Genomic DNA, 24,355 nt, shown 5'->3' on the forward strand with positions numbered 1-24,355 from the left:
AGTTCGTTATTTTAAAAAAGTCTTTTATTAAAATGCTTCTCCGGGTGGGCAGTTCAAATGCTGGTGTTCTACAAAGCACACACTAGTGGCTTGGATCAAATGTACAAAGTTCAGTCGTGTGTGTAGTGGAAGCTTTAATTCCAGCACTAGGAGGGCTGAGGCAGGTGGATCTCTGTAAGTTCAACTCAAGCCTCATTTGCATAGTGAGCTCCAGGACAGCCAGAGCTACATACTAGAGAGACCCTGTATTTAAAAAAATAAGAAAGTACAAAGTTCAGAGCTGGCCTGTTGGTCAGGTCACAGGACCAGACCTTGTAGCACATGGTCCCCATGGCCTCAGCATCTCCAGCAATAGAACAGAGCTGAAGACTGGGTTAGAGACATTTCAGTCCAAGCTCCTGGGTCTGTTGGTCTGTTGGCTGGGAGCCGAAGGAGCAGGCTTCCTAGGTGAGGATGCCCGGCTCAGTCCTTCTAATGCCCCCTCTTGAACCAGCTCATTTAGTTTGTGGTAAACAGTGAAACAGATGTAGCCCTGCCCATCAGCCTTCTCACATCTGGGACTTGGTAGAACACCAAATGGTTGGTGCAAAAGTCCACCTTATTAATCCCAAACACTTAGGGATCTCGCTCCCCAAAACGGGCTTTGAACATTCAGCTCCATTGTTGAGGGTCTTAGGTCCAACCAGACCAGACTGCACCTATGGTGCCCACCAGGGGGTGTCTGTTCCCGCCAGCTGTGGACTCCCTGGGGACCATCACTGGGCAGGATGACTTTCTGCAGCCTAAGTGATTAAGCTCAAGAAGGGGGATCCTAGGGGTCTACTAATAAAGTGGACACAAGAGTTCCCCAAATGCTGGTGGGGAAAAATGCTAGAGACTCCCTAGCCTGGAGAACCCAAAGCCCCTTTCTGTACCCTTCACTGAGAGCGAGAGTTGAAATGCTCCCATCTCATTCAACGCCCTGTCCAGGCTTTCACAGGATTATTTTAACTGGATTTTTCTTGGATAAGCTCTAAGGTTTGTAGCCTGGGGTTTTGAGAGGTCAGAAGACACAGGAGGCACCAGCTCTGGGCCTCTGAACAACTGCTCTACCTCTTTCTACCACCAGGAGACAGTAGGACCTCAGGGCCAGCCACCCTATAAACTGTTAGCCGCCTTCACATAGACAAAGCTTTGAACAGGGGCTGCAGCTGACCTATCAGGGGCTGAAGCAGGCAGAAGTCACGGCACAGGATATGCACGGCAGTTCTTTCTGCTTGCAGCCGATTCCAGATCTCTGACTTGTAACGGGACAGTTTCTCTCCAGGGTGGTGGCTGCAAAGGTTACCATGGAGCCCAAGGCCTGAAGGCACTCAGTGCAGCATCCCCGCCTGTCCCCTGGCTCACACAGTGAGCATGTAGAGACTGCTTGGTGCTGGAGGTGGAGTCTGCTATCTACCAAAGCATAAGGGCCGTTGGTTCAGCAGAGGGCAAGCCAGCTCCTGCCCTGCAGCCCCGAGCATCAGTGAAGCCTAAATTTCCTGTAGAAGGGTCCTCAGAAGATCTTGAAGCCCTTCAGTAGGGTCAAGGTGGGTGCCTTGCGCTTGCTCTGGGCACGGGATGACTTCACAGTGACCAGCTTGGCCTGGGCCACCGTGGGCATCTCCTTCAGGCTGATAGTGGAGAGAGTGTTGAAAGTACAGCTGGCCAGCCCATGTCGGGCTGTGAGCGGGGTCTGGTGAGACAGGGCTTTCTCCTCCGAGATGAAGAGGGGCCGGGCCATGGGGTTCTTCTCCAGCCCCCGCCGTACCTCCCGCACTGCCTCATGGAAGACGTGCTGCACGTGCTCAAAGTCCAGGCAGGCAGAGACCTCAAAAAACAGGCACCCGAATCTGCCTGCCAAAGCCGCTCCCTCAGCCTTGGTGACCTGCCTGGCGAGGAAGCAGGGTGAGGCAGTCAGGAGCGTGACCTTCAGAGTCAGGGAGGGAGGGTCCCCCCATTCCCATCTCCCCACCCAGCTGTCTGGGCCCATCTTCACCTTCTGAATCTGTTTTCTCATCAATACAACAGGGGAATGGCACCCACCTCTGGGAGCTGTTAGGACTACGAAAGACAATTTACATGGCGGGCTTAGCGTAATCCCTGGCACGGACTCAGCACTGAATAAATGGGAGCTGATGTTGCTGGAATTTAGGAATGAATATGAAGAAAAGGGAAAAGAAGAAACCAAATTCTCCCATGCTGGACTGTGCCTGTGGCCAAAGGAAGAAAGCCATTGCCTGTCTCCTCAGGAAACGGCCACCCTTAGCCCTAGCTTGAGGGACTGGCATTAGGAAGGAACAGTGGTTTGCACGGAAGGGGGCCGCACCCCTCAGATTACTCGGGAAGCCTGTTACTGGCAGACTCTTGGGGCTTGTGGATGTTTTGTCCAGCTGAGGGCAGGTAGAGCACAGAGGAACAGGACAGGGGTGCTGTGTGCACTCCTGTTTTGGTCCTCTCTGCCTCCTGCGAGGACAGGATAGACATTTGCGAGTGGAAGGTCCCATGGGAATGGAGGTGGAGAGAAAATGAAGACTGGCTCTTGGGAAGCTCGTACATCCAGACAGGGACTCCTCGGGACTTGAGGCCAAGACTCCTGCTCACCGCCACCCATTGATGAGCTGCCCCAACCACCGCACAGCCCAAGATGGGAGGAGATACCAGGGAATGGGGAAAGTTTCTGGACCAAGGTTGATTTAGCAAGAGCAAGGGGACTGGAGACCCAGTGTGCCGCTGAGGCCTAACCTATTAGTGTTGCAATCAGCGAAAAAGGAAGTGGGGTAAATCATCACGTCTTGTATCCAGGAAACCAGGGCTGCTTATTCAAACCCTGGATTCCTGCTCAATCGCTTGCAAGCCATTTTTCAACAATCCTTTTGGTAAACACTGGGGTTAAAACAGCATCCTGTAGTCACCCTCCCCCGCTCCGTATCGTATTGAACATTCTCCCTCTAATTCCACTGTCCAGTCTTCTGCTCGCTCTTCCAGGTTCGGAGCTATTTCAAGGCCCACCTTCAGCAATGTACCCACTGTACAACATCCCTTATTCCCCAAGATGCAACTTTTCTCAGACTGACGGTTGGACCTCCCACGAAGAAGGCCCCATACCATCACAGTTCCCTTTCAGGAAAACCGCAACTCTCTTCTCCCTCTGCCTGAGTGACGTGATCTGAACAAATCCAAACCTCAGTCACTGGGCCTCTGGGGTCTGGGAGAGCAAGAGCAAGCTAAGAGCAGACCGGGACTAGCAGAAGGCACCACGCCCAGCAGGTGTACTGGCCACGTGGAACAATGTCCACATCGGAGAGTCTCAGTTCCATTGCTCAAGTGTAGGCCTCGGTGTCAAGGGCCTCAGGGCCAAGCGGGTGACTTGGATGTGTGGGGAGGGTGGAGGTAGAAACCACAGGGAGGGGCAGGGTTTGTGGTCAGCTGAAGGAAGCAGGCCCCACCTCAAAGCATTCCAATTCCAAGTCATTGCAAACATTGTGCCAGCCAAGCAAAACATGGCTGACGATTCTGCGGCCATCTGCCCTCTGGCCCAGTCTGTGACCTCTGGTTCAAGTCTAAGCCTTTCTAAGAGAGGCCTGACCTCAGCAGCCTACTGTGGCAACAAGCCTGGGGTGCCATGCCTGGATGAGGCAAGGGCTGGCTGGTTGGACCACAGCAAAGCAAACACCTGATCCAATGAGCAAATTAGACCCTCTCCTTGGGACTGGAGTTGGGCACCAAATGATGAGTTAGTTGCTGGGGGGAGGTGTGCGCAGAATGTCACATAGCCTCAGGCAAGGCTGATGTAAGAGATCACTGAGACTCCTGAAACAAAGGAGAGCCTTCTTTCTTTTGCCTATTGGAGTCCAGCCCACCCCCAAGTGGCCCTTCCTGTCATTGGTCACCTAGGAGACAAACTCCCGGCATAATCTCTTTACCTGAAGTTGACAGCACCGGCCGTTCTTGGCATCAGTGATCCCTAGGTATATCATTCTGCATCCATATGCAAGCGAGCTTTAGAGAAGAGGGCTAAGATGCCCGCACCCACCTGTACTGGGCCATGTCCAGCTTGTTGCCCAGCAGCAGAGCAGGGTAGCCGCGCTGAGTCTCCTTGGCATGCAAGGCCAGCAACTCCAGGTAGCTGCTGCTGCCCTCAAAACTCTGGCGACTATCGACGCTATAGACCACCAGGAAGGCATGGGCCCAGTTCAGATAGCGCTCACAGTTCCTGGGGGTGTCCTGGATTGAAGGAGAAAAATCCGACTTAGAGGCAGGAGAATGTGGGGGGAAAGGCCTTCACCTGGGCTGTCCTCTCCACCTCCTGAGTCTGTATATATTGTTCTCCAGCAGATCTCTGCACAGGGGCACTTCAGTGTTGACTTGGCTCAGTGTGAAAAGAGACATTGTCTCATGAACCTCCTCCCACCACCCAGTCAGAGACCTGGAGACCTTGGCCCCTTGGGCACTGAGTCAAAGATTTTGGCATGGCCCTCCAAGGACCTGCTGTCCCTGAGTACTGCTGGTTTTGGGTCAGGTCCATACTGCCCCTTTGGCCTCTGAGAACTGACTCCAGCCATGGCAGGGGGTAGGGAGGACTTGGAGAGATATGCTGGGGACACAGGCTGGCACACTCCAGTTGGAGTGTCTGTGTAAACAGGCATGCACACGTGTGTGCTTAGCCTTACAGCACAGGATATCTGGGCTGATGTCAGCAATTCAGGCCCCGAAGAGTCAGAGCCCCATTCAGGGCCACACAGCAACCTGGAGCCTAACGGGATCCAGATTCCCGTGTGAGGTCAGAACTTGGGAGGCTGCATGGATTTGCTGCCCTCTCTGGGAGGTTGAGGGAATGGAGATAATGTTACCAGGTCTGCAGTGTCCATGACCCTCAGGTGGACGGGTTGGTGGTCCACAGTCTCCTCGGAGCTGTAGGTGTCCTCTGCAACACAGATGTTGAGCCAGGTCAGAGGCATGGCAGCCCACTCAAATAATATACAAAGTCAATGTCCCAGATTCCTTCCGTGCTGGACTCCAGTGTAGCCTTGACTGGCCCTCGGGAGCTGCTACCAGGCCACTGTCCCTCTTCATTTGTCAGGCCTGAAGCATCAGAGACCACTATATACCATCCCCTGGGGGACAGGCTATTTCTGGATCCGTGCACAAAGCCCGTGGTGTGGAGTGTGCGGCCCATTGGCTCAGTAGCAAAGACTTGGGGCTTCCTCTAAGAACCTCAATTTTCTCCACTCTATGTCCCTTTCACTATACTACCTGGTCCACAGGGAGTCCCCAAAAAGGACTTCTTTCCTCAGTAGGAGGGGAGAGAATGGAAAGAGAAGCTTATGACAGGATGGAGCGAGAGCTGTCAGACCTCACACACAAGTTTCACTGGTTTATAAATCATCCTTATCAAATAGACAAAGTGATATTGGATCCAAGCCAACTTCAGGGAAACGGGGAGAAAGCTCAGTGGGGTGAAGTGGTTGTTATACAAGCATGAAGACCTGAGTTCAAGTCCCAGGCACCCACGTAAAAAGTCAGTCATTGGTGTGTGAGTGCCTGTAATCCCCTCCTTGCGAGGCTGAGACAGGAGGATCGCTGGGGACCTTGACTGTCAGCATTTCCCAGGGCTCATGGAGACCCCAGTCTCCAAGTAATAAAGCAAAAAGCAAGATGCTTTAATGCTTCTCTGGCCTCTGTGTGCATACAGATCTGCAAACTTGCACACACTCCTGCATGAACACAGCACACACATACACTGCACCCTTCCCCAACTTTCTTTTCTTTTTTCTTTCACTTTTTTCCGTTTTCCTCTCTCTCTCTCTCTCTCTCTTTCTCTGTCTCTCTCTCTCTCTTTCTTTTTTTTTTTGAGACAGGATTTCTCTGTGTAGCCCTGGCTGCTCTGGAACTCACTCTATAGACCAGGCTAGCATCAGACTCAGAGATCTGCCTGCCTCTGCCTCCCACTTGCTTGATTAAAGGCGTGCACTACTGCCCGGCCAGAGCTAAGTTTTCAAGCCTGCACTCTGCTGGCTTGCCCATGAGCTAGCACATTTAACAGCCCTATCTTCCAGGACTGTGGGAGGACTGCTCGGTTCTCCAGGCTTGGGGACTGGCCCATAATAACTACCTGAAAATGGCAGGGAGAAATGTGAAGGACCTCCAAGGTTAACAGGGCCGGTCCACATTCCCAGGTAATTTTTTTCTCCTTCTGTTTTTATTTATGTGGGTAAGTATATGAAGTATGCATGTATATGTGCATATTCATGTGTGCGTGTATGTGTAGAGGTCAGAGTTTGACATCCGGTGTCTTCTTCAATCTCTTTTCACTTTATTATTTTTTAAAGAGGTTCTACATTTATTTTTACTTATGTGTGTGTGTGTGTGTGTGCGTGTATGCATACGTGTGCACACACAAGATGTGTGCGGTGCCCACAGAGGCCAGAAGAGAGCACTGAATCTCCAAAACTAGAGTTATAGACAGTTATGAGCATCCAACACAGTGCTAGAAACAGGACTTGGATCCCCTAAAAGAGCAGTAACTGCCGATGACCACTGAGCCATCTCCAGCCCCACTCCTCCACCTTACTTTTTGAGCCATGGTTTTCCTCTGAACCAGAAGTGACCAGATAGATGTCATTCCACTCTAGGGATCCACCTGTCTCTGCATCCCCCAGTGGTGGAATTACAGATGCATGTCACCACACCCAGCTTTCACATGGGTGCTGGGGCTCCGAACTCAGGTTCTCACGCTGATACTGCAGGCACTTTACTGACAGTTATATCCTTAACCCTCATGCTGACTTATTTTACAGAGAAATAATTTTAAACTCAAATAGAAGTTACAAACTAATGGAGTTCCTACCTGCTCTTCACCCTGCTTCCCTCAGTGTTAGCACAGCACCTTATATAACCACAGCTCAATCGCCAAACCAGGAAACTGATGCTGGTTCTGTACTATGAACTAAATTACTGACCTTATTTGGATTCCACCAGTTTTTTTTTCTTTTTTTAGTCTTATGACTTTAAACCCAAGAAATCAGAATGTGGCCAGGCATACAGAAATGTCACTGGCATGCTAACAGTTGCTTCTCTTACTCCCAGTCTTCCCTGGCATGTGTACGTGAGGATGAGTACACTTTCGGTCCCCACCTTTCCCTAGGTGACCCCTCTAGGCAGATCTGAGGTGTCCTCTGCCTTCCTGGCCATGGTCACTGTGAGAACAGCACCCCTAGCCCTGACTGACTGTAGTCACACACTCCTCCCTGAGGGCCGCTGGCACTCAAGCAGACCTGGACACAGGCCAGGCCCACTAACATCCAACATGAGTCACAGACAGCTCTTCGTCCCCAGCCTGCTTTGGGGACTTGGATAAATAGCTGCTCTTATCCAAAGAGGAAAAAAAAACTAATGGAAAATATGCCCCAAATGTGTAACTATATTTGGCCCAAGAAGAGCTGTCGCTGGATGCCTGCATTGTGTTCAGACATTTTATTTTCCAGCCCAAGTTGCCCCTTAGGCATTCCCTCCAAGCAAAGTCCTGCCTCGCCTGGTGACAAGCATTACTCTAGCCGTAGCCCTCCTGGTGAGCCTCCTGATCTCCTGTTGTCTCCACTGTAGAAAGGTGACAAGGTTGTTTTAGGAGGCTGAGGCAGGGGGATTGTAAGGTCAGTCTCTGCCTGGGCTACGGAATGAGTTCAAACAAGCCTGTGTGATGTAGTGAGACCTTATCTTAAAATTGGGAGAAAAAAAGTGTGTGTATATGGGGGGGGGGACTACAAATCAAAGGCAGAGTGTGCTAGCATGCATGCATGATACACGATATTCATTTAGTCCCCAGTAATGGGGTGGAAATGAACTTGGGCCTTCTGGGATGCCTCCCCCTGTGACCCCTTCGTTCCTGGTTAATGATGAGTCTGCTGGTCCTCCAGCTATATCTGACCTGAAGTATCCTATTCCGTAGGAATTCTAGCACAGATATGAAAAGTTTCATCAGGTGACTGACCTCAGGAGCTTGAATGCCAGCTTCTCACCTAGGCATAGTGATATAGTAGTCAAGCCTACCTTGACTCTGGGCACATTGATGTCCTTAAAATAGTATTTTTTATAAAAGGCACCAAAGAAGTTCTGTCAGATAAGGTGGCACCTCAGACACAATGAGCATCCGTGTCCTTGCAGGAACAGGATGGAAGCAAATGATGTAAGAAGCTGTTGTTCCCAGTGGAGCCAGGCAAGAACATTCTAGTACCCCTATCCCACCCAGGGCAGAACATAGGCAGAGCCCTTCTATGCAGTCTCTAGCTCCCAGCAGCTTTAGTCATAGCCCACAACAAGACACAGCTCCAGCACAGACAACTCAGTCCCACCCTCCATATGGGGAAACTGAGGCTCAGAGAGCCCAGGGCCCTATGCACCCCTACTTCTGAGTCCACAGACAGGAAGTGAGTGGACCTTCTCCTTCCTTTGAACCTGAGGGGGTTCTGTGATGTTAGGTAAGTCACTGAGTTCCCTCTGCCTCAAGTTCTTTCTTATAAAGAGCTGTTTTAGTCACATGTGCCGGAGACATGCCCTCCCCTTTTGGTCCCACCAATACTTTATTTGATATTTTTGAATGGGGAAACAACTCGACACCATTTTCAAAAGGCTACGCTCATTCAGACATCTCATTGTTCTCAATGGACGGTTTATAAATAAGGATATTATGAACGAGAGCTAGAAGTGACTTTGATGCTAAGCAGATTCTAATTTTGTTTGTCTTGGGTATTAGGGTTCCATGTAAGAGTTTATTTTAGGGGATGGTTCTTCTGTTAAAAATAAGTTTCACAACATAGACCTCACGAATGTGGGGGGACTCTCGGCAGCACGCACGGGAAGCCATTTAAGGAGGAAGAAAAAAGCAAATATGCACCAAGAATCTATTGGGGTCAAGCACTGCCTACTGTGTATGTACTGTGTTCCTAATCCTCACAGTGAGTCTCTGATACAGCTATGCCTATGCTCCTTTGGGAGATGAGGAAATGGTAGCTCAGAGAGATTAAGTGACTGTCTCAAAGTTACCCAGCCAACAAATGGCAGAGCCAGCACTCAAACTTAGCTTTTCACAACGAATTTTAGTGGGAGAGGGGATGGCTCAGTGTTGAGAACAGTTGTTACTCTTGCAGAGGACCCAGCTCCATCCCCAGCACCCATATGGTGGTTCACAATCATCTGTCACTCCAGTTTCAGGGGATCCGAGGCCCCCCTCTGACCTCCACAGGCATCAGGCACACACATGTGACACAGGTACACATGCAGGCAGAACATTCATCAACATAAAATAATAAATTCTTAAATCTAAAACAAAATGAATGTTCCCTGGTTCAAAGAATGTTCAGCACCAGTAGAGAATGCCTTCAATAGCTCGTCTGGCTGCCCTCGGGAGAACACGGCGTGAACATTTTGAAGAACTGTGCCTCTTTGGATGTGGACATCCTGCTATTTAAGAAGAAACATTCTTCTACAGTCTCGTTGCTTTGCACAGTTTGGGCAAACAGTCTCAGGCCCTTGAACTGGACCGGCCCCCCAGTTGTCTGGTGCGCATTGAATCATCCCAGTGATCCCACCCTTCCACCCTGAGATGCACAGTGCTAGTCAGGGCCCACCCATGGGGAGACCCCAGGGGAACATCCAGGTGGGGCCCAGGCAGCAGGAGGCTCAGAGAGGAATGCTGTCTTACCCAAATTGGGGTCATATTCGCTGATAAACCTCTTGGTGAGAAACTTCACAGTCAGGGCTGCAGAAAGAGGAAAGAGGTGGTCTCAGACTCCTGCTGGGTCTCTGGCTAGCCCCCTGGACACTGTCCCTCTCACTTTAGACCTCTGTGGTCTCTGGCTGACCCCAAGCTTGGCTTTCTAAGGGCCTCAGGCTACAGAGCAGAGGAATTGGCTCAGAAGGTGTAGAAATGAAGTGCCAAGCCCCACTAATTGCATGAACCCTGGGATTATTTTCTAAAAGTTATTAAGAGCAAGAAAGGCAGCAAAAGGCATATCTCACTGAGGTGTGTCTCTGAACAACCAAATCCAGGGTTGTGAAGAACTGACTGACTATTGCTAGGAAGATCTGAACCCGAGGGTATGAGTTTTCCAGACAAGGTCCAGGGCAGATTAAGTCCCAAATAAACACACTCCAGTTTGAGTCCTCTACACCTAGGGCTTTTGCTCTCGGTGGGATTTCCTCTGGGGTAGCTCTTGAGAACGGGAGCCTTGAAAAAGTAGTTCTCTAGAATTCAAAGAAAAAAAAAAGTAGTTCTCTCTCCCAAGTAGAGTGCACTAACAGGATTGCTTCTGTTCAGAGCATGCAGCGTAAAGGCAAGGGTCAGCCAAATATATTATGCTGGGCTCTTGATAGGATTAAAAATAAAATTCTTTTGAAGGATTCCTAACACTGCCAATTTGCAAACTAATAGACAGGGAATACATACTTTAAACTTTCTGGTGCTGTAGCCGTGTTGGTAGAGCGCTTGCCTACCAGGCATGAAGCAATGGGCTACATTCCCCAGGATTACGTAAACCAGCAATGGTAGTGCGGTTTACAAGTCCAGCACTCGGAAGGTGGAGGCGTAGAATTAGGACTACGAGGTCATTCGTGGCTTCCCAACTAGTCCCAGGACAGCCTGGGCTACATGAGACTCTGCATCAAAATAAAAAATAATTCCTTCATCTGTTTAGTCACTAGTCGACCTATGGTATTGACTGAGTTGCTGGGGACAGGCTGGTTTTCAAAGGAAATTCATGTTCTGGGTCTCCCCTCTGAGCCTGGAGTGCTTGCTTCAAACTCAGAACAGTTTCCCCGGGGATCTCAGAGAGACGAAGAGAAGGAAAGCAACAGCTCATGGGTCATGGTGGCCATTCACCGCCAGCTGCAACTGAACAGCCAGGGGAGCCCCTTCTGTCCCCCATCTTAAGCTGTCTGGGTCTTTCAGTGGCAGGTGGCAGAGCAAACCCTCCTTTTGGAGGTCTCTGTGATAGCTCTAAGAAGTAGTGAAGCTCAGGTTTGACAGAAATTGTCTCAGTGGTGGGAAGCCCAAGATCCAGGTTCCTCAAGGACAACTCCCTGGCACCTGGGACCATACTCTCACGTTTCCAGAAAGTCAAGAGGGGTCTGGCTTGAAACAAATACATTTGATAAGAAAATAATCTGTTTCAGAGTTCCAAGGGTTGGCAGTGAGGGAGTGAGCCTGAGAAATTCTAATCTCTACTGACTTCTACCAAGTCTCTTGGAGGAAGTGGTGAGGGGGTGGGACAGTCCAGATCAAGGAGTAGCAAGGATGCCACTAAGTTCAAAGGGGACCCAGGGCTGGAGACCAGTGCCAATAGGTCTCTTTAGTGTCAGTTGACAAGACTTGGCTGCTGGTCCCAGGGATGGAGATGAGAGGAGGACCTAAGAGAAACACAAAGAGAGACAATTTTGTTGGGGACAGCAGGAGTCACAGGTACCAAGAAGAGAAGAGCGGCAGGGGAAGAACCAAGCAGGCAGCTGAAGGCAGATAAAAGAGGTAGGGAAATCGAGAACAAAGTAGCAAGACGGAGTGGGAGCCAGCATCAGAGAAACTGAGGCAAAAATCAAAGTCACAGGAACTCACCCAACCACCCGGGGAAGCAAGTCTCTGGGAGCCGTGGATGAAGCTGCCCCCATCCTCTGCGCTCCGCGCCACTCACCAGACTTGCCCGCCCCGCGGCGCCCCAGGACGGCTAGGTTGACCTCGAGGGGCACGTTGTGCGGTCCGCTGCCCGCTCGGGGCTTGCCGAACACCGACGACATGGCGACGCTGCAGATAGCCACGCCGGTCTCGGGGGCTGATGGGCTGCGAACTGCGCGGCCTCAGTCACCCTCCCGCCCGCCCGTCGGTGTCCGCCTGCTGGAGGAGGGGCGTGGATGGGGCGTGGCCTTCACGCTCCAAACACCTTTTAACAGCAGTTGAGCTCTGATCAGAGCGCCCTGCTGGTGCCATTTTTTGCTTTAGACCACAGCCAGCTCAACCTCAGCACTCTACTTCTGTATTTTGCACTGGGGACTCTAAGTAGCATCGCTGCACAACTCAGGCTCCTGGGACAAAGGGTTGTGCCTCTGGCTAAGACTTCATGGCCAAACATTTGGGAAGCTAAGGAAGCTTTGTGGTCAAACTGGAAGCCAGCCTGAGCTATAAGAGTGAATTCCAGGGTAGCTTGAGTTACCTGTGAGACCATCGCAAAAACAAACAAAACGCTTTTACCCGTGCTCCTGTAAGTAATCCTAACTGAACTCATTGGGTGGCCAAAAAATAACTAAAAGGCATAAAAATAGAAAGGAGGCTAATTGGGAAGAGGAGGGGGACAAGTGGTTGGTAGGGGCCTGAGAGAGGGAGTGGGGAAGAGAATATGATCAAAATACATTATATGCATGTGTGAAAATGTCACAACCAAGCCCACTATTGTGCATAATTGATAACATGCCATTAAAACTTAAAATAACAAAGAGCAAGGTTAGTACATTGAGAGACATTCCCAGAACTGTGAACTTTGATGGGTTAGGTCTTTGCTTTTGTTTTGGCAGGTGGTGCTCTCTACGTACTGAGTGTTAGAGTCTGAACGGCACTTCCATCATGGCTTCGGTTGTGCTAAGGTCTGGGGGCCTGCTACACCCACCAGAAAAAAGAAAAACATTAAACCTGGCCAACAGGCAGAGGGTCCAGGGTCAAGCAGGGTGCCAGTGTCCCTCCTAACCTAAGAAGGAAAAAAAAATCTTTTTTCTGGACAGAATGTGAATCTTGACTTGGTCTAGCTGTTGAGGGGAATCACAGTGGCCCAGCTGTTAAAAAGATTACAAGGTACCACAGGGATTTGTTTAGATTAAACCCTCAGACCAGACTTGCTTGAACAGCTAATGGATAAAGTTTTCCTCTGAGTTGTGGGAGTTGAAAATTGGGCGCCTGGTTCCAGCCACATCCCCAGCTGGTTACAGTCCTGTGCAGACATTCTAGGCGTTATCCAGGGGGAGAAAGCTCATCTCACTGCAGGGGTGCTGCACTGCTGGAGGAGGAAGGGTGGAGCCTGCCCAGGTCCTACAGATGAGACCTTTGCCACTTCCCAGTGAGGTGGGGGCAGTTGCTTCAAATCTTTCTTAGGCTAGGGCTCAGTTCACACAAAGCCCTGGGTTCAATCCCCAGCACCGAGTAAACTCCTTTGATGACGGATAGTACATGCCTATAATCCCAGCTGTTCTGAGTTGGAGGCAAGAGGACCAGAAATACGAGATCATTTTCTACTACAAGGTCAGGAGTACAAGAGGAGCCTAGGTTACATCAGACCCCGTCTTAAAAACAAAAGGAAAGAGTTGTCTAGCATTCTGACACGCTGGCCCGGCCTGGAAAGTCCATGGCCTTGGGAGTATGCCATGGTGCTGCCAGCAGGACGGCTCAGTGGGTAAAGGCACTGACCACAAGCTTGATGATCTGACTTCAATCCCTGGGACCCATGTACCCATGTGGTCCAAGGAGATGGGTGACTTCTACAATCTGTTCCCTGACCTCCACCACACACACACACACACACACACACACACACACACACACACACCAAATAAATAAATGAAACCTGGCATCAGTTTTTTCACCTTTTAAAAATTATTTTTTACATTTGTTTATTTGCTTGTTTGTTTGTTTATTTATTGAGCATGTGTGTGGAGGTCAGAAGATTACTCGAGGGAGTCAGTTCTCTCCTTCCATTGTGTGAGTTATGGGAGTCAGGCTCAAGTCATCAGACCTGGCAGCAAGCACCTTTACTCTCTTGTCAGCCATCTTGTCTGCCCAGTTTCCTCATCTTTAGAACTGGGACTAACAAAAGGTCCTGTTTAAAGTTTAAAGTCCAAGGCTTAAGAAGGAAACAGGGCCTCTTTGACCAGTTCTTTTGCCTGGCCTCTGTCCCCTGCTTTGATAGTTGTTTGTCTAGCATTCTGACACACTGACCTGGCCTGCAAAGGCCTTGGGAGTATGCCACATGCTGCCAGACTCTACAATAGGCTACTTTAATCTCCCTGATCTCAGTCCCTCATCTTTAAAACTGGTATAATATTAAAGATTAGATGGGATAACATGAAAATAAATAGAACCTAGAACTATGTAGTAATATGAGCGGCGGGGCTGGGTCCCCAAAACCCCAGCCGCCTGGCTCGGCTAGCCTATGCCCCGAAATAATTACACAGATACTGTATTCTTTTAAACACTGCTTTGGCCCATTTCTAATCATCTGTGTAGCGCCCCTAGGTGTGCTTACCGGGAAGATTCTAGCCTAAGTCCATCCTGGGTCGGAGCTTCATAGCGTGCGTCTTCCCTGGAGCAGGTAGCATGGCGTCTCTCCTGCGTCTGCTCCGGAGAGCAGAGCTGTGGAGTCTGACCTCACTTCCTCTTCCTCCCAGCGTTCTGTTCTGTTTACTCCACCCACAGGGCCAAACAGTTTCTTTATTGCTTAACCAATGAAATCAACAGATTGATATATGACACTCCCACATCAGAACTAGAACCTAGAACTTGGCCCCAGAATCTAGAACTTGGCCCATGACCCATAAAATTATCAATAATTCCTTCTACTCTCCATTAAAAGCACATACCTCTTAACCACCTACCAAGAGGTCAAGGACTCTTTACTCAAGAGCGAGGTTATACTGTTTGGTCAAGTATCTCATCTCCTTGTCTAGTCCTCTCGATCAAAATTGTTATAGAGGACTTCAGATACTGAAATGTGGGCCCAGCAATGGGCATGCAGTCAGTGCTCAATAGATGCACAAAACAGGTAGGGGATGAACAGGTGAGAAAGAGGACTTGTCTTTCCTGATGCCAAGATACCCATGAGCAATTGCACATAAAGCTAAGCTTCCGGGAGCTCTGTGATGTCACTGCTTCTCCAGGCTACAACACATGCTTTCTATGGTTGTTCTATGATATATCACAGTATCAAAACTGAGTAGAACTTTGGAAGTCAGTTGCAAATCCCACTTTTCAGGCATGGAATTGAGGCCTGGAGAGGCTCAGTAGCTTTGGCAAATTGGTGGTCACACAGCTTCAGGTGCCAGGCAAGAATCCTGACTCCTAGTATCGTGTTCATCCTTTTCCCAAGCCCAGGAGCTGCAAGATACTCCCTGCCCTATGGACTGTCTTCACCATGACTGAAAAAAGTTTCCACCATCAAATCGGGTGGGGGGGGCAGGGGTTGTTTTCTCCAAGGACAAAAATTATGTCTCCTTCATCAGATAAAGCTCTTCTGGAAGAGAAGCTGGATTTCCCTCAGCCTGCTGGGAATTCCAGTAGGTTGGAGCTCAGGATTCCACTGAATAGACCCTGCTGGAGAGATGACTCGGCAGTTAAGAACACCTATCGCTCTTGCACAGGTCCCAGATTTGGTTCCCATCACCCACCTGGTGGCTCACAACCATTTCTAACAGCAAATCCCAGGGGATTGGACACCTTCTGGCACCAGGCACTCATGTGGTGCGCATACATACATGCAGGCAAGACTCTCATACATAAAAATTAAATAAATAAATCTTTTTAAAAGTTTTAATTAAATAAAAAGAGAGACTCTATGGGATGCTGGCTGTGCAGCTGCAGATACGACTAAGGTTTGGGTCTGTGCTGCTTCAAGGCTCAGAGCCTGATGCCTGCCTTTCCTCCCCACCCCCACCTCCCTTAGTGTGGGGAGTGCAAAGTGGAGAGGGGGTTTGTTAGAGGTCGGGCAGGGGTCAGGCAGGGCCTGGGAACTCTGTGGGCTGCCCACAGCCAAGACAGTTCCTTGTCCTCTCCATTTCCCAGAGGGCCACTCAGGATCTGGGAGGAGGAAACTCCCAGCTGCACACAACACCAGCTGGGGCCCCGAGGGTAGGACCAAAGGGCAGAGCCTCAGCTCAGATTCAGAAGCACAATCTCCACCTTAGTTGGACCCCTCCCCATCATCAGGCTGTGGAAGGTGGAAACAGGGTGTGTGTATGACCCCCACCCCCCACCCACTCAAGAGGTCTTGACTTGGGATAAAATGGATTGGAGGATAAGCTTTATTCAGTATGGATGAGTTTTGTAATTTTTGCCTACTGCGTTCTAGGAGAGGCTTGTGATGGTTCTGTTAGGCTCTGTCTGGCTTCTACTAGGTGTCTGGACCAGACTAGCTGAGGGCAACTCTGCAGCAGACCTGGGCTCCTGACAGCCTGCCTTCTCTAGCGTCACTCCTGTTTGAGGCAAGGCTACATAGGTGAGGAGACAGACCCAGGCTAGGTGGCTAGTAGGCTATCGGGCCAATGGACAGAGTCTGTCAAGTCCTATACTGTCATTTACAACTAAGGAAAAGCAGCCTCCTCATCTGCAAGCCCCCAGACAATCTCTCCCTGACACTAAGGCCTCACAAAAATATGAGCAAAGATCTGATCCTTCAGCGTCCACTTGTCTCCAAGAGGGGTTGTCATGCCTACTGCTGGAAGCATTCTAGGCCAACGTCTGGTCTCAGAGGAGAGATACTTGCAGAGGGCCTGGAACAATACTCATGGGATTTCTGCCCACCCCACCCCCACCTTCTTCCTCTCTTCCTTCCTAGTCCCTGGGGCAGAGCATCTGAGATATTTCTGGCAGTGTCTCCGAGGCTTCTGGCTTCCCAGGCTCACACAAGTGGTCCCCACACCCCAGGGCTGTTTTGATGGGGTGAACTAGAGAGTGCCTTAAGGGAGGCACATTTTCTTTGGGCCTGCAGATTCATCTACATGTTCTGTGTCTGTGTCCTAAAGGGGAGGGAAGGTTTCCTGCCCTCCTACTTCCTGTCTGGTAAGGGATAGCTGTTCTGTCTTCCCAAGGGAGGACCAAAGCCAAACATCTCCCAAAGGGTATAGACCATCCTCTCAAAGTCTGGGCCTCAGTTTCCTGGCCTACAAAATGTAGTGGTAAGAGAAGGCAATCATCAAACTCCTTTTCATCTGACATTTGGGACCTGGTGTTAGATGGTCAACAAGAAAGTCGTGTACAGTTGGAAAAGTGCCATGGGCTGAGCTGCAGGAGGCCTGGGGCTGACCATCCCAAGCTACAAGATCCTGGCCAGGGCTCTCTCTCACTTTGTACCAAGTTCTCAAGGGAATTAGTGAGCTTGAAGTTCCTTCCACTGCCTCTCATTGGCTTAGGAGGCAACAGAGCAGCAAGGTTAAGGGCGCAGACACTAGGGTCAAACTGGTTGCATTCTGGCCCTAGATCTGGCCCTTGTTGCTTCTGGGTTAAACCTCTGCTTTTGGTCTCCTTATCTATCAAATGGGGCCATCTGTAGAATCTAGTTCAGTGTTGGGGTACAACTCAGTAAGCAGAGTCCTTGCCCAGGAGGCACAAAGCTCTGGGTTCAGCCCCCAGCGCAGCACTACATGAACTAGGCACATGCCCGTAATCCCAGCACCCAGGAGGTAGAAGTTGGAGGGTCAGAAATTCAGGGTCACCCTCACTGCACGGCAAGTATGAAACCAGCCTAAGAGACATTAGACCCTGTCTATCAAAGATATCCAGCTCATAGCGTTGCTGTAAAAAGTAATGGATATTGTGTATTTGGCACAGTTTGGGGGGTAGGGTCATAGTAACCACTCATGAGTGTTGCAAGGATTAGGAGTCAAAGTGTTTATCACAAAGCAATTTAGGTGTAGCTTAAATTTAAATTATTGTAGCTGGGCGGTGGTGACACATGCCTTTAATCCCAGCATTTGGGAGGCAGAGGCAGGCAGATCTCTATGAGTTCAAGACCAGCCTGGTCTACAAGAGGTAGTTCCAGTACAGCTTGGGCTGTTATACAGAGAAACCCAGTCTTGAAAAGAAAAAAATTTAAGTTATTGTATGAAGAAGACTTTCTCATCCACGGGTATACCATCTCCCCAGCACCTATACTTTTCTTCACCCAAGACGACAGCACCAGAGAGGGTCAGGCAAGTGAGGACCAAACACCAGCTCCGCACTTCTAAGTGAGGGGTGGCTTCCGTCTGTAGGGGTCACTGGATGCTCTCTTACATGGAAGGAAATAGGCTCAAAAAGAGATTCGGAATCTCAGAGACTGCTCGGCAGTAAGAGTCAGCACTTGCTCCTCATCCAGAGGATGGGGGCTTGATACCCACATCTACATGGTGACTCTCACTGTCTGTAATCCTGGTCCCCAGTTCCACGCCATTTAAGGTCCTCTTCTGGCATCCAAGGGCATTGTATGCATGTGATACACCTACATACAAGCAGGCAAAACCTGAGTGGGGGGATTGACTAGGCTACACTGCAAACTTGGGCAAAGGTACACTTCAGAATCCTGGCCTGATGCTCCGCTTTGGTCTCTCTTCATTCTGCCTGCCCCACCATTTTGAGCTGACGAACTCTCGTCCCCAGCTGAATGACCTTGAACAAGCCACATTAAAGTCTCCAGACTTAATTCAGAACATCTTATGGAATTTGTCCCAATACTGTCAATAGCTGTTTCTATTGATCCCAATTTTTTAAATGATTTATTTATTTTATATGAATTGGTGTTTTGCCTGCATGTGTGTCTGTGTGAGGGTGGTGGATCCCCAGAACTGGAGTTACATACAGTTGTGAACTGCCATGGAGGTGCTGGGAATTGAATCCAGGTCCTCTTGAAGTGCTCTTAGCCACTGAGCCATCTCTCCAGCCCCTCTATTGGAAAATGAGCAGAGCCGAGGTACATGCTTTGTATGTGGGGAAAACAGCTTGGGATGGTGCCAGTTAAATGGATTATCTTTACAAGAGGGCCTGACAGGGCCCAGCATGCAGTGGCTATTTTGTATATGGTTAATATTGTCACTATTTCTTTAAAAAAAAGAAAAAAAAAGTAACTGAGTCTCCGTGGAGGTGGGATGCATGCCATAGTGTGACTCCAGAAGTCAAAGGGCAACTTTGTAAAGCAGGTTTCCTCCTTTCAGCTTTATGTAGGTTCCAAGCTGAACCCAGGTCAAACAGGCTGGTAGGAAAGAACCTGCTGGGCCATTTCACTAGCCCTTGTCACCAGTCTATCAACAGAGTGACCACACAGGTGTCCAGATGTCCTCTGGGCCAGGCGGCCATCCAAGCCTGCGGGCTACATCACATGAGCCGTCCTATCTTTAGTCAGGAAGGTATTTATAGCCCCTAGGGAAGTTTTTTTTCCTCCCCGCCCCGGGGTAGCCCCAGAGTCAGTGGCCCCAGGCAAATCTAGGCCCCCCAGTGGCAACAGCCTCCGCCCTTCTGGCTCATCATGTCCCCGGGTCCCGAGGTCCCTGTGCAGGTGTGGGTGGACGGCCAACTCTTCCAGGCCGAGCAGTCGCTGCTGGTGGAGCACTGCGGCTTCTTCCGTGGGCTCTTCCGCTCTGGCATGCGGGAGGCGCGCGCGGCCGAGGTGCGCCTGGGTGCTCTGAGCGCCGCGGGCTTCGGCACGGCGCTGCGGGTGCTGCGCGGAGAGCGGCCGGCGCTGGCGGCCGACGACGAGTTGCTGCAGGCAGTGGAGTGCGCGGCGTTCCTGCAGGCGCCCGTGCTCGCGCGCTTCCTAGAGCATAGCGTCACGTCGGACAACTGCTCGCTGCTGTGCGACGCCGCGGCCGCCTTCGGTCTGCACGACGTGCTCCACAGCGCCGCGCTCTTCATCCGCGACGGCGCGCACGAGCTGGTGGCGGAATTGGAGCTGCCCGAGGCCCGTGCCTACGTGGCGGGGCTGCGACCCAGCACCTATGTGGCCGTGAGCACGCACACACCCACACCTGGCTTCCTAGAGGATGCATCGCGCACCATGTGCTACCTGGACGAGGAAGAGGATGCCTGGCGCACGCTAGCTGCACTGCCCTTGGAGGCCAGCACGCTCCTGGCAGGCGTGGCCACTCTGGGCAACAAGCTCTACATCGTGGGTGGTGTGTGTGGCGCCAGCAAGGAGGTTGTGGAGCTGAGTTTCTGTTACGACCCAGAAGGTGGCACCTGGTGCGAGTTCCCCAGCCCGCACCAGCCGCGGTATGATCTGGCGTTGGCCGGCTTTGAAGGCCGCCTCTATGCCATTGGTGGCGAATTCCAGAGGACTCCCATGAGCTCCGTGGAGTGCTACGATCCCACCACAGGCTGCTGGAGCTTTGTGGCCGACTTGCCACAGCCAGCTACAGGGGTTCCCTGTGCCCACGCGCGTGGCCGCCTTTTTGTGTGCCTGTGGAGGCCGGCAGATATCACTGCCGTTGTTGAGTACGTGGTGCAGATGGACAAGTGGTTGCTGGTGGCTGAACTGTGTCATTCGCAGAGCTACGGCCACTTTATGGTGGCCCATCGTGACAGTCTCTATGTGGTGCGTAATGGACCTTCTGATGACTTCCTGCACTGTGCCATCGATTGCCTCAACCTGGTCACAGGCCAGTGGACATCGCTTCCTGGCCAGTTTGTCAACAGCAAGGGAGCACTCTTCACATCCGTGGTGCGTGGGGACACCGTCTATACTGTCAACCGTGTATCCACGTTGGTGTACGCCATTGAAGACGGTACCTGGCGGCTGCTCAGGGAGAAGGCTGGGTTTCCTCGGCCTGGCTCTTTGCAGACCTTTCTCCTGCGGCTGCCGCCGGGCACTACTGGGCCTGTGGCCACCGCATTGCCAGAGTTGTGAGCTAGGAATGACGTCAGAAGACTCGCGAGTCTTCATGAGCCCTGACTATGTGACTCTGGATTGAGGAGCTCTTGGGAGTTCCTTTTTCCCTATTGGGACACTCTGATCTCTGCTTTCTGGTGGTGTGGATATCCAAGAAGCCCTGAGCAACGCAGATTCCTGGGTTCTCAAATCCCTTAGGCTCTGCTGAGAGCTGGTGGGTTATAATCTCAGGGAAAGGAGTGGGGTTATTGGACAATCTGGGCTTGTAGGTGAATAGCCAGCTAACAATTGAGCTGTGGCTAGAAACAGATTGAATGATGTACTAACCAAAAGCTAATCAGCAGGCACGAAGGGGCAACACAATGCTGGGCCTTCGGTGAGCTGTAGCTGTAGGTCAGGGTACTAAGAGCTTGGAGACTAGCCTAGGAAACTCCGTCTTAATAGAAGTGTCAGGATGACCCAAAAAAGGTCTACAAATAATTTGCCTCCCTTCTGAAACTGAGAGCAACATGTCGATTTAAAAAATTAAAAAAACAAACGATGCAATAAAACGAACACTAAGCAGTCAGCATGGAGAAGGGAAGATGAAGAATGTAAGTCAGGAAGTAGCCACATATTTAAATGGCATAGAGGAAACCGGAGACAATCTGCAGGAGCCGAGTCAGACCACAGAGTCTGAGCCCTACAAGAGGAAAGAGGGGCAAGACTGGACCACACAGGGTCTCTGTAAACTCCAGTCTTTAAAAGAGAACAGCTAAAGATGGAGACATTTAGGCAGTGAGTTTGGACAGACTTCTTAGAGCAGACAAAACTCAGTTGAGCCTGGAGTGAGATCATGGGAGGGAGCAAGGGTTCCTTACAGTAGCTTTGGGGACTGGAATGGAAAGCAAGCACCTGGGTGTAATTCCTTTACCTATCTTTTTTGTTATCACTAAGGGACAGTAGATTGTCAACCTCCTGACTAGGTTCCTTAAGGTGTTAGGAGCCTAGTCTTGTGATCTCAGTGCATTCCTTCCTAGATAAGCCACAGGCTCCACCTCTCTCCTAACCTCCTCTGTACCCAATCCCTGGTCCGGTAATGTCTTTCCTCTTTCTCTTTGTGGGCTCCATTCCCACTTCCTTCCAGAAGGATTGGCTGATCCAGCTCCTGTTTCCCTGACCTGGCTGCAGCCTTGCTTCTTGATCTCTGTGATACTGTATTGTCTGTGCAGATGATAAGAGTAGAGGTCCCACGCTGTTAACTGAGCCGGGCACTTCCTTGCCTGCAGAATAAAATGATGTCTTACAAGAATCACTAGTGAGGGGTCTCCCACTGATATGCTGTTAAACAACTCCTGTCTTAAAAGCAATACACAGAGCTGGGTGGTGGTGACACATGCCTTTAATCCTAGCACCTAGGAGGTAAAGGCTGGAGGATCTCTGAGTTCTAGGCTAGATTGTTCTACAGAGCCAGTCCCAGGACAGCAAGAGCTACACAGAGAAAGAAATTCCATCTCAAACAAACGCAGTACCCAGACCTAGCTCTGCTACAGATACCTGCTTCAGCCCTCCACCCTGGCCATGTCGGCAGCAGACTTCTTTCAAGGTCCCGTATTGTCTCTATCCTCCCAAACCCACACCATACAAAACCCCAGCTTCAGAAATAGAGAACACAGCATTGGCATGGTATTTCCTGGGCATGGAGCCTAGGTCGGGCTGTCACTTGCTACCTCTTCTCCTGATTTGTGTCCTACACCTAAATAAGCTGCCTTCGAGACTGTGAAATCTTCTAGCCTTTGTGATAGTCTAATCTGATGAGTCTCAGCAATAAACCCTGACATCTGTGTCCTTTCATTTCTTCTACAGTCCCTCATTTGTGGTTCTATAAAAGTGTGCACACACACAAAAACACACACACACACTTATCACCAGTCAATGACTTACTCAGCTCACGAATGGGGGTACTAGAAGAATGGGAAGCTGCTTAGAAAGATCATCTGAGAGACAGAGATTCGTATATTGAATTGGCAAAGATGCCAGGCTACAGTAAGTTTGCTAGGTTTTTTTCTGGAGGGCAATAAAACCTTCATTTTTAATAGTTTTGTTCTGGAAAAGAATCTTTGCATCTTCATATGTGCACATGCACAGACTTGTGTGTACCCACAGGCTGGCACAGGACTTAGTGATGTCTGGGCCACGCCACAGTGAGTCATTGAAATAGAAGGGCATTGCCCTTCAAAATCAAGTCGGCCCAGTGCTCAGTCCTGAGAGTGACGCTGTAGGGATCCACGGTCCCCCGAGAGTGGCGCTGTAAGGACCCACGGTCCCCTGAGAGTGACACTGTAAGGACCCATGGTTCCCCTGAGAGTGATGCTGTAGGGACCCACGGTCCTGAGAGTGATGCTGTAGGGACCCACGGTCCCCCTGAGAGTGATGCTGTAAGGACCCACAGTCCAGTGATGCTGTAGGGACCCATGGTCCTCCTTTGCCTCTAATTCCAGGTGATGAGCATTCTTCCTGGCAGCCAGAGCACTGCCTTTTGTGCCATTAAGGTCTGTCAGCTCATGGGCTCTAGGTTTGGCTCTGACAGGCCTGCTCTTGACACTCTTCTCACTCAGAGCGGCACCTTCTTTCAGAGATATCTTTGGTGTATAGTAATGAGCTTACAACGTTCACACAGTTTCCCCAAAGTTCACTTTTTTAAACATTTGAGAATTTTAAGCAATAACCGTGCCTGGTGGCACATGCCTTTGATCCCAGCACTAGAGAGGCAGAGGCAGGTAGATCTCTGATTTCAAGGCCAAACTAGTTGGTTTATGGTAGCAAGTTCCCAGACAGCTAGGACTACATAGAGAGACACTGTCTCAAAAAAAATTTTTTTTAAGCAAAACTAAGGAGATATAGCCCACTTGGCAAAGTACTTGCCTTCTAGGTGGGAGGACATGAGTTTAATCTCAAGACCTATGTATATAAAATAAAAAACAAAAATAAAGAATCTAGCCATCAACAAAGAAAGGAAATGAGGGGCTGGAGAGATGGCTTAGTGGTTAAGAGCATTGCCTGCTCTTCCAAAGGTCCTGGGTTCAATTCCCAGCAACCACATGGTGGCTCACAACCATCTGTAAAGAGGTCTGGTGCCCTCTTCTGGCCTTCAGGCATACACACAGACAGAATATTGTGTACATAATAAACAAATATTTTTTTTTTTTAAAAAAAGAAAGGTAATGAGGGGGACTGCAGAGACAGCTCAGCTGGTAAAATATTGCTTTGGGAGCACAAGGACTTGAGTTTGATCTCCAGCATCCTTAAAAGGTTGGGAGTAGAGGCATAGGCTTGCAATCCCCAGCACTGGCAAGGGATAATCCCTGAAGCTCCCTGGCCAATGAGAGACCCTTTCTCAGGAAGGAAGGAAAGGAAAATGGATGTGGATGGCATCTGAGGAATAACAACTGTCTTCTGGCTTACGGGCAAATGCATGTGCGCAAACACATGCAGGCAAGCACACATACACACATGTGTACACACACATGCGCACACATACATACACACATGTGCACAGAGACACACTATGGTGGTTTGACTAAGAAAGGCCCCACAGGCTCATATATTTGAATGTTTAATCATCAGGGAGTAGCAGGCACTACTTGAGAAGGATTAGGAGGTGTGGCCTTATTGGAGGGATGCATAGCTTGGGGTTGACTTTGAGGTTCAAATGCCTAAACCAGGCCCAGTGGCTCTCTCTCTCTCTCTCTCTCTCTCTC

General features: G+C 50.2%; 2 protein-coding genes across 3 annotated transcripts; one reads left to right on the plus strand and one right to left on the minus strand.

Moving 5' to 3' along the window:
* Window positions 1-6: 6 nt before the first annotated feature.
* Window positions 7-11,885, minus strand: Rasl12 (RAS like family 12). 2 transcript variants are annotated; one of them, XM_075965460.1, is made up of 5 exons: window positions 11,700-11,885; window positions 9,719-9,775; window positions 4,872-4,945; window positions 4,055-4,245; window positions 7-1,910 (listed from the first exon to the last, which is right to left on the minus strand). In XM_075965460.1, exons 1-5 carry the CDS (start codon window positions 11,800-11,802, stop codon window positions 1,535-1,537), a joined length of 801 nt encoding a protein of 266 aa, XP_075821575.1. In that variant the 5' UTR covers window positions 11,803-11,885; the 3' UTR covers window positions 7-1,534. The 2 variants fall into 2 exon arrangements, with proteins under 2 accessions (XP_075821575.1, XP_075821576.1); XM_075965461.1 differs by having other exon boundaries at window positions 1,502-1,906.
* A 7,300-nt stretch (window positions 11,886-19,185) lies between these two features.
* Kbtbd13 (kelch repeat and BTB domain containing 13) lies at window positions 19,186-22,567 on the plus strand. Its single transcript, XM_075967758.1, has one exon. It carries the CDS (start codon window positions 19,257-19,259, stop codon window positions 20,631-20,633), a length of 1,377 nt encoding a protein of 458 aa, XP_075823873.1. The 5' UTR covers window positions 19,186-19,256; the 3' UTR covers window positions 20,634-22,567.
* Window positions 22,568-24,355: the final 1,788 nt, after the last annotated feature.

This window comes from Microtus pennsylvanicus, chromosome 3 (assembly GCF_037038515.1).
Source record: "Microtus pennsylvanicus isolate mMicPen1 chromosome 3, mMicPen1.hap1, whole genome shotgun sequence".
In the NCBI taxonomy this organism is placed as follows: Eukaryota; Metazoa; Chordata; class Mammalia; order Rodentia; family Cricetidae; genus Microtus; species Microtus pennsylvanicus.

Bases quoted from the DNA above. Each gene is read 5' to 3' on its own strand.
- Rasl12 (XM_075965460.1), bottom strand. From the start codon at position 11,802: ATGTCGTCGGTGTTCGGCAAGCCCCGAGCGGGCAGCGGACCGCACAAC. The intron at 9,776-11,699 runs GTGAGTGGCGCG...CTCTTTCTGCAG, and splicing joins CCGCGGGGCGGGCAAGTCTG to CCCTGACTGTGAAGTTTCTC. The intron at 1,911-4,054 runs GTGGGTGCGGGC...CTTCCTCGCCAG, and splicing joins CTGGACATGGCCCAGTACAG to GCAGGTCACCAAGGCTGAGG.
- Kbtbd13 (XM_075967758.1), top strand. From the start codon at position 19,257: ATGTCCCCGGGTCCCGAGGTCCCTGTGCAGGTGTGGGTGGACGGCCAA.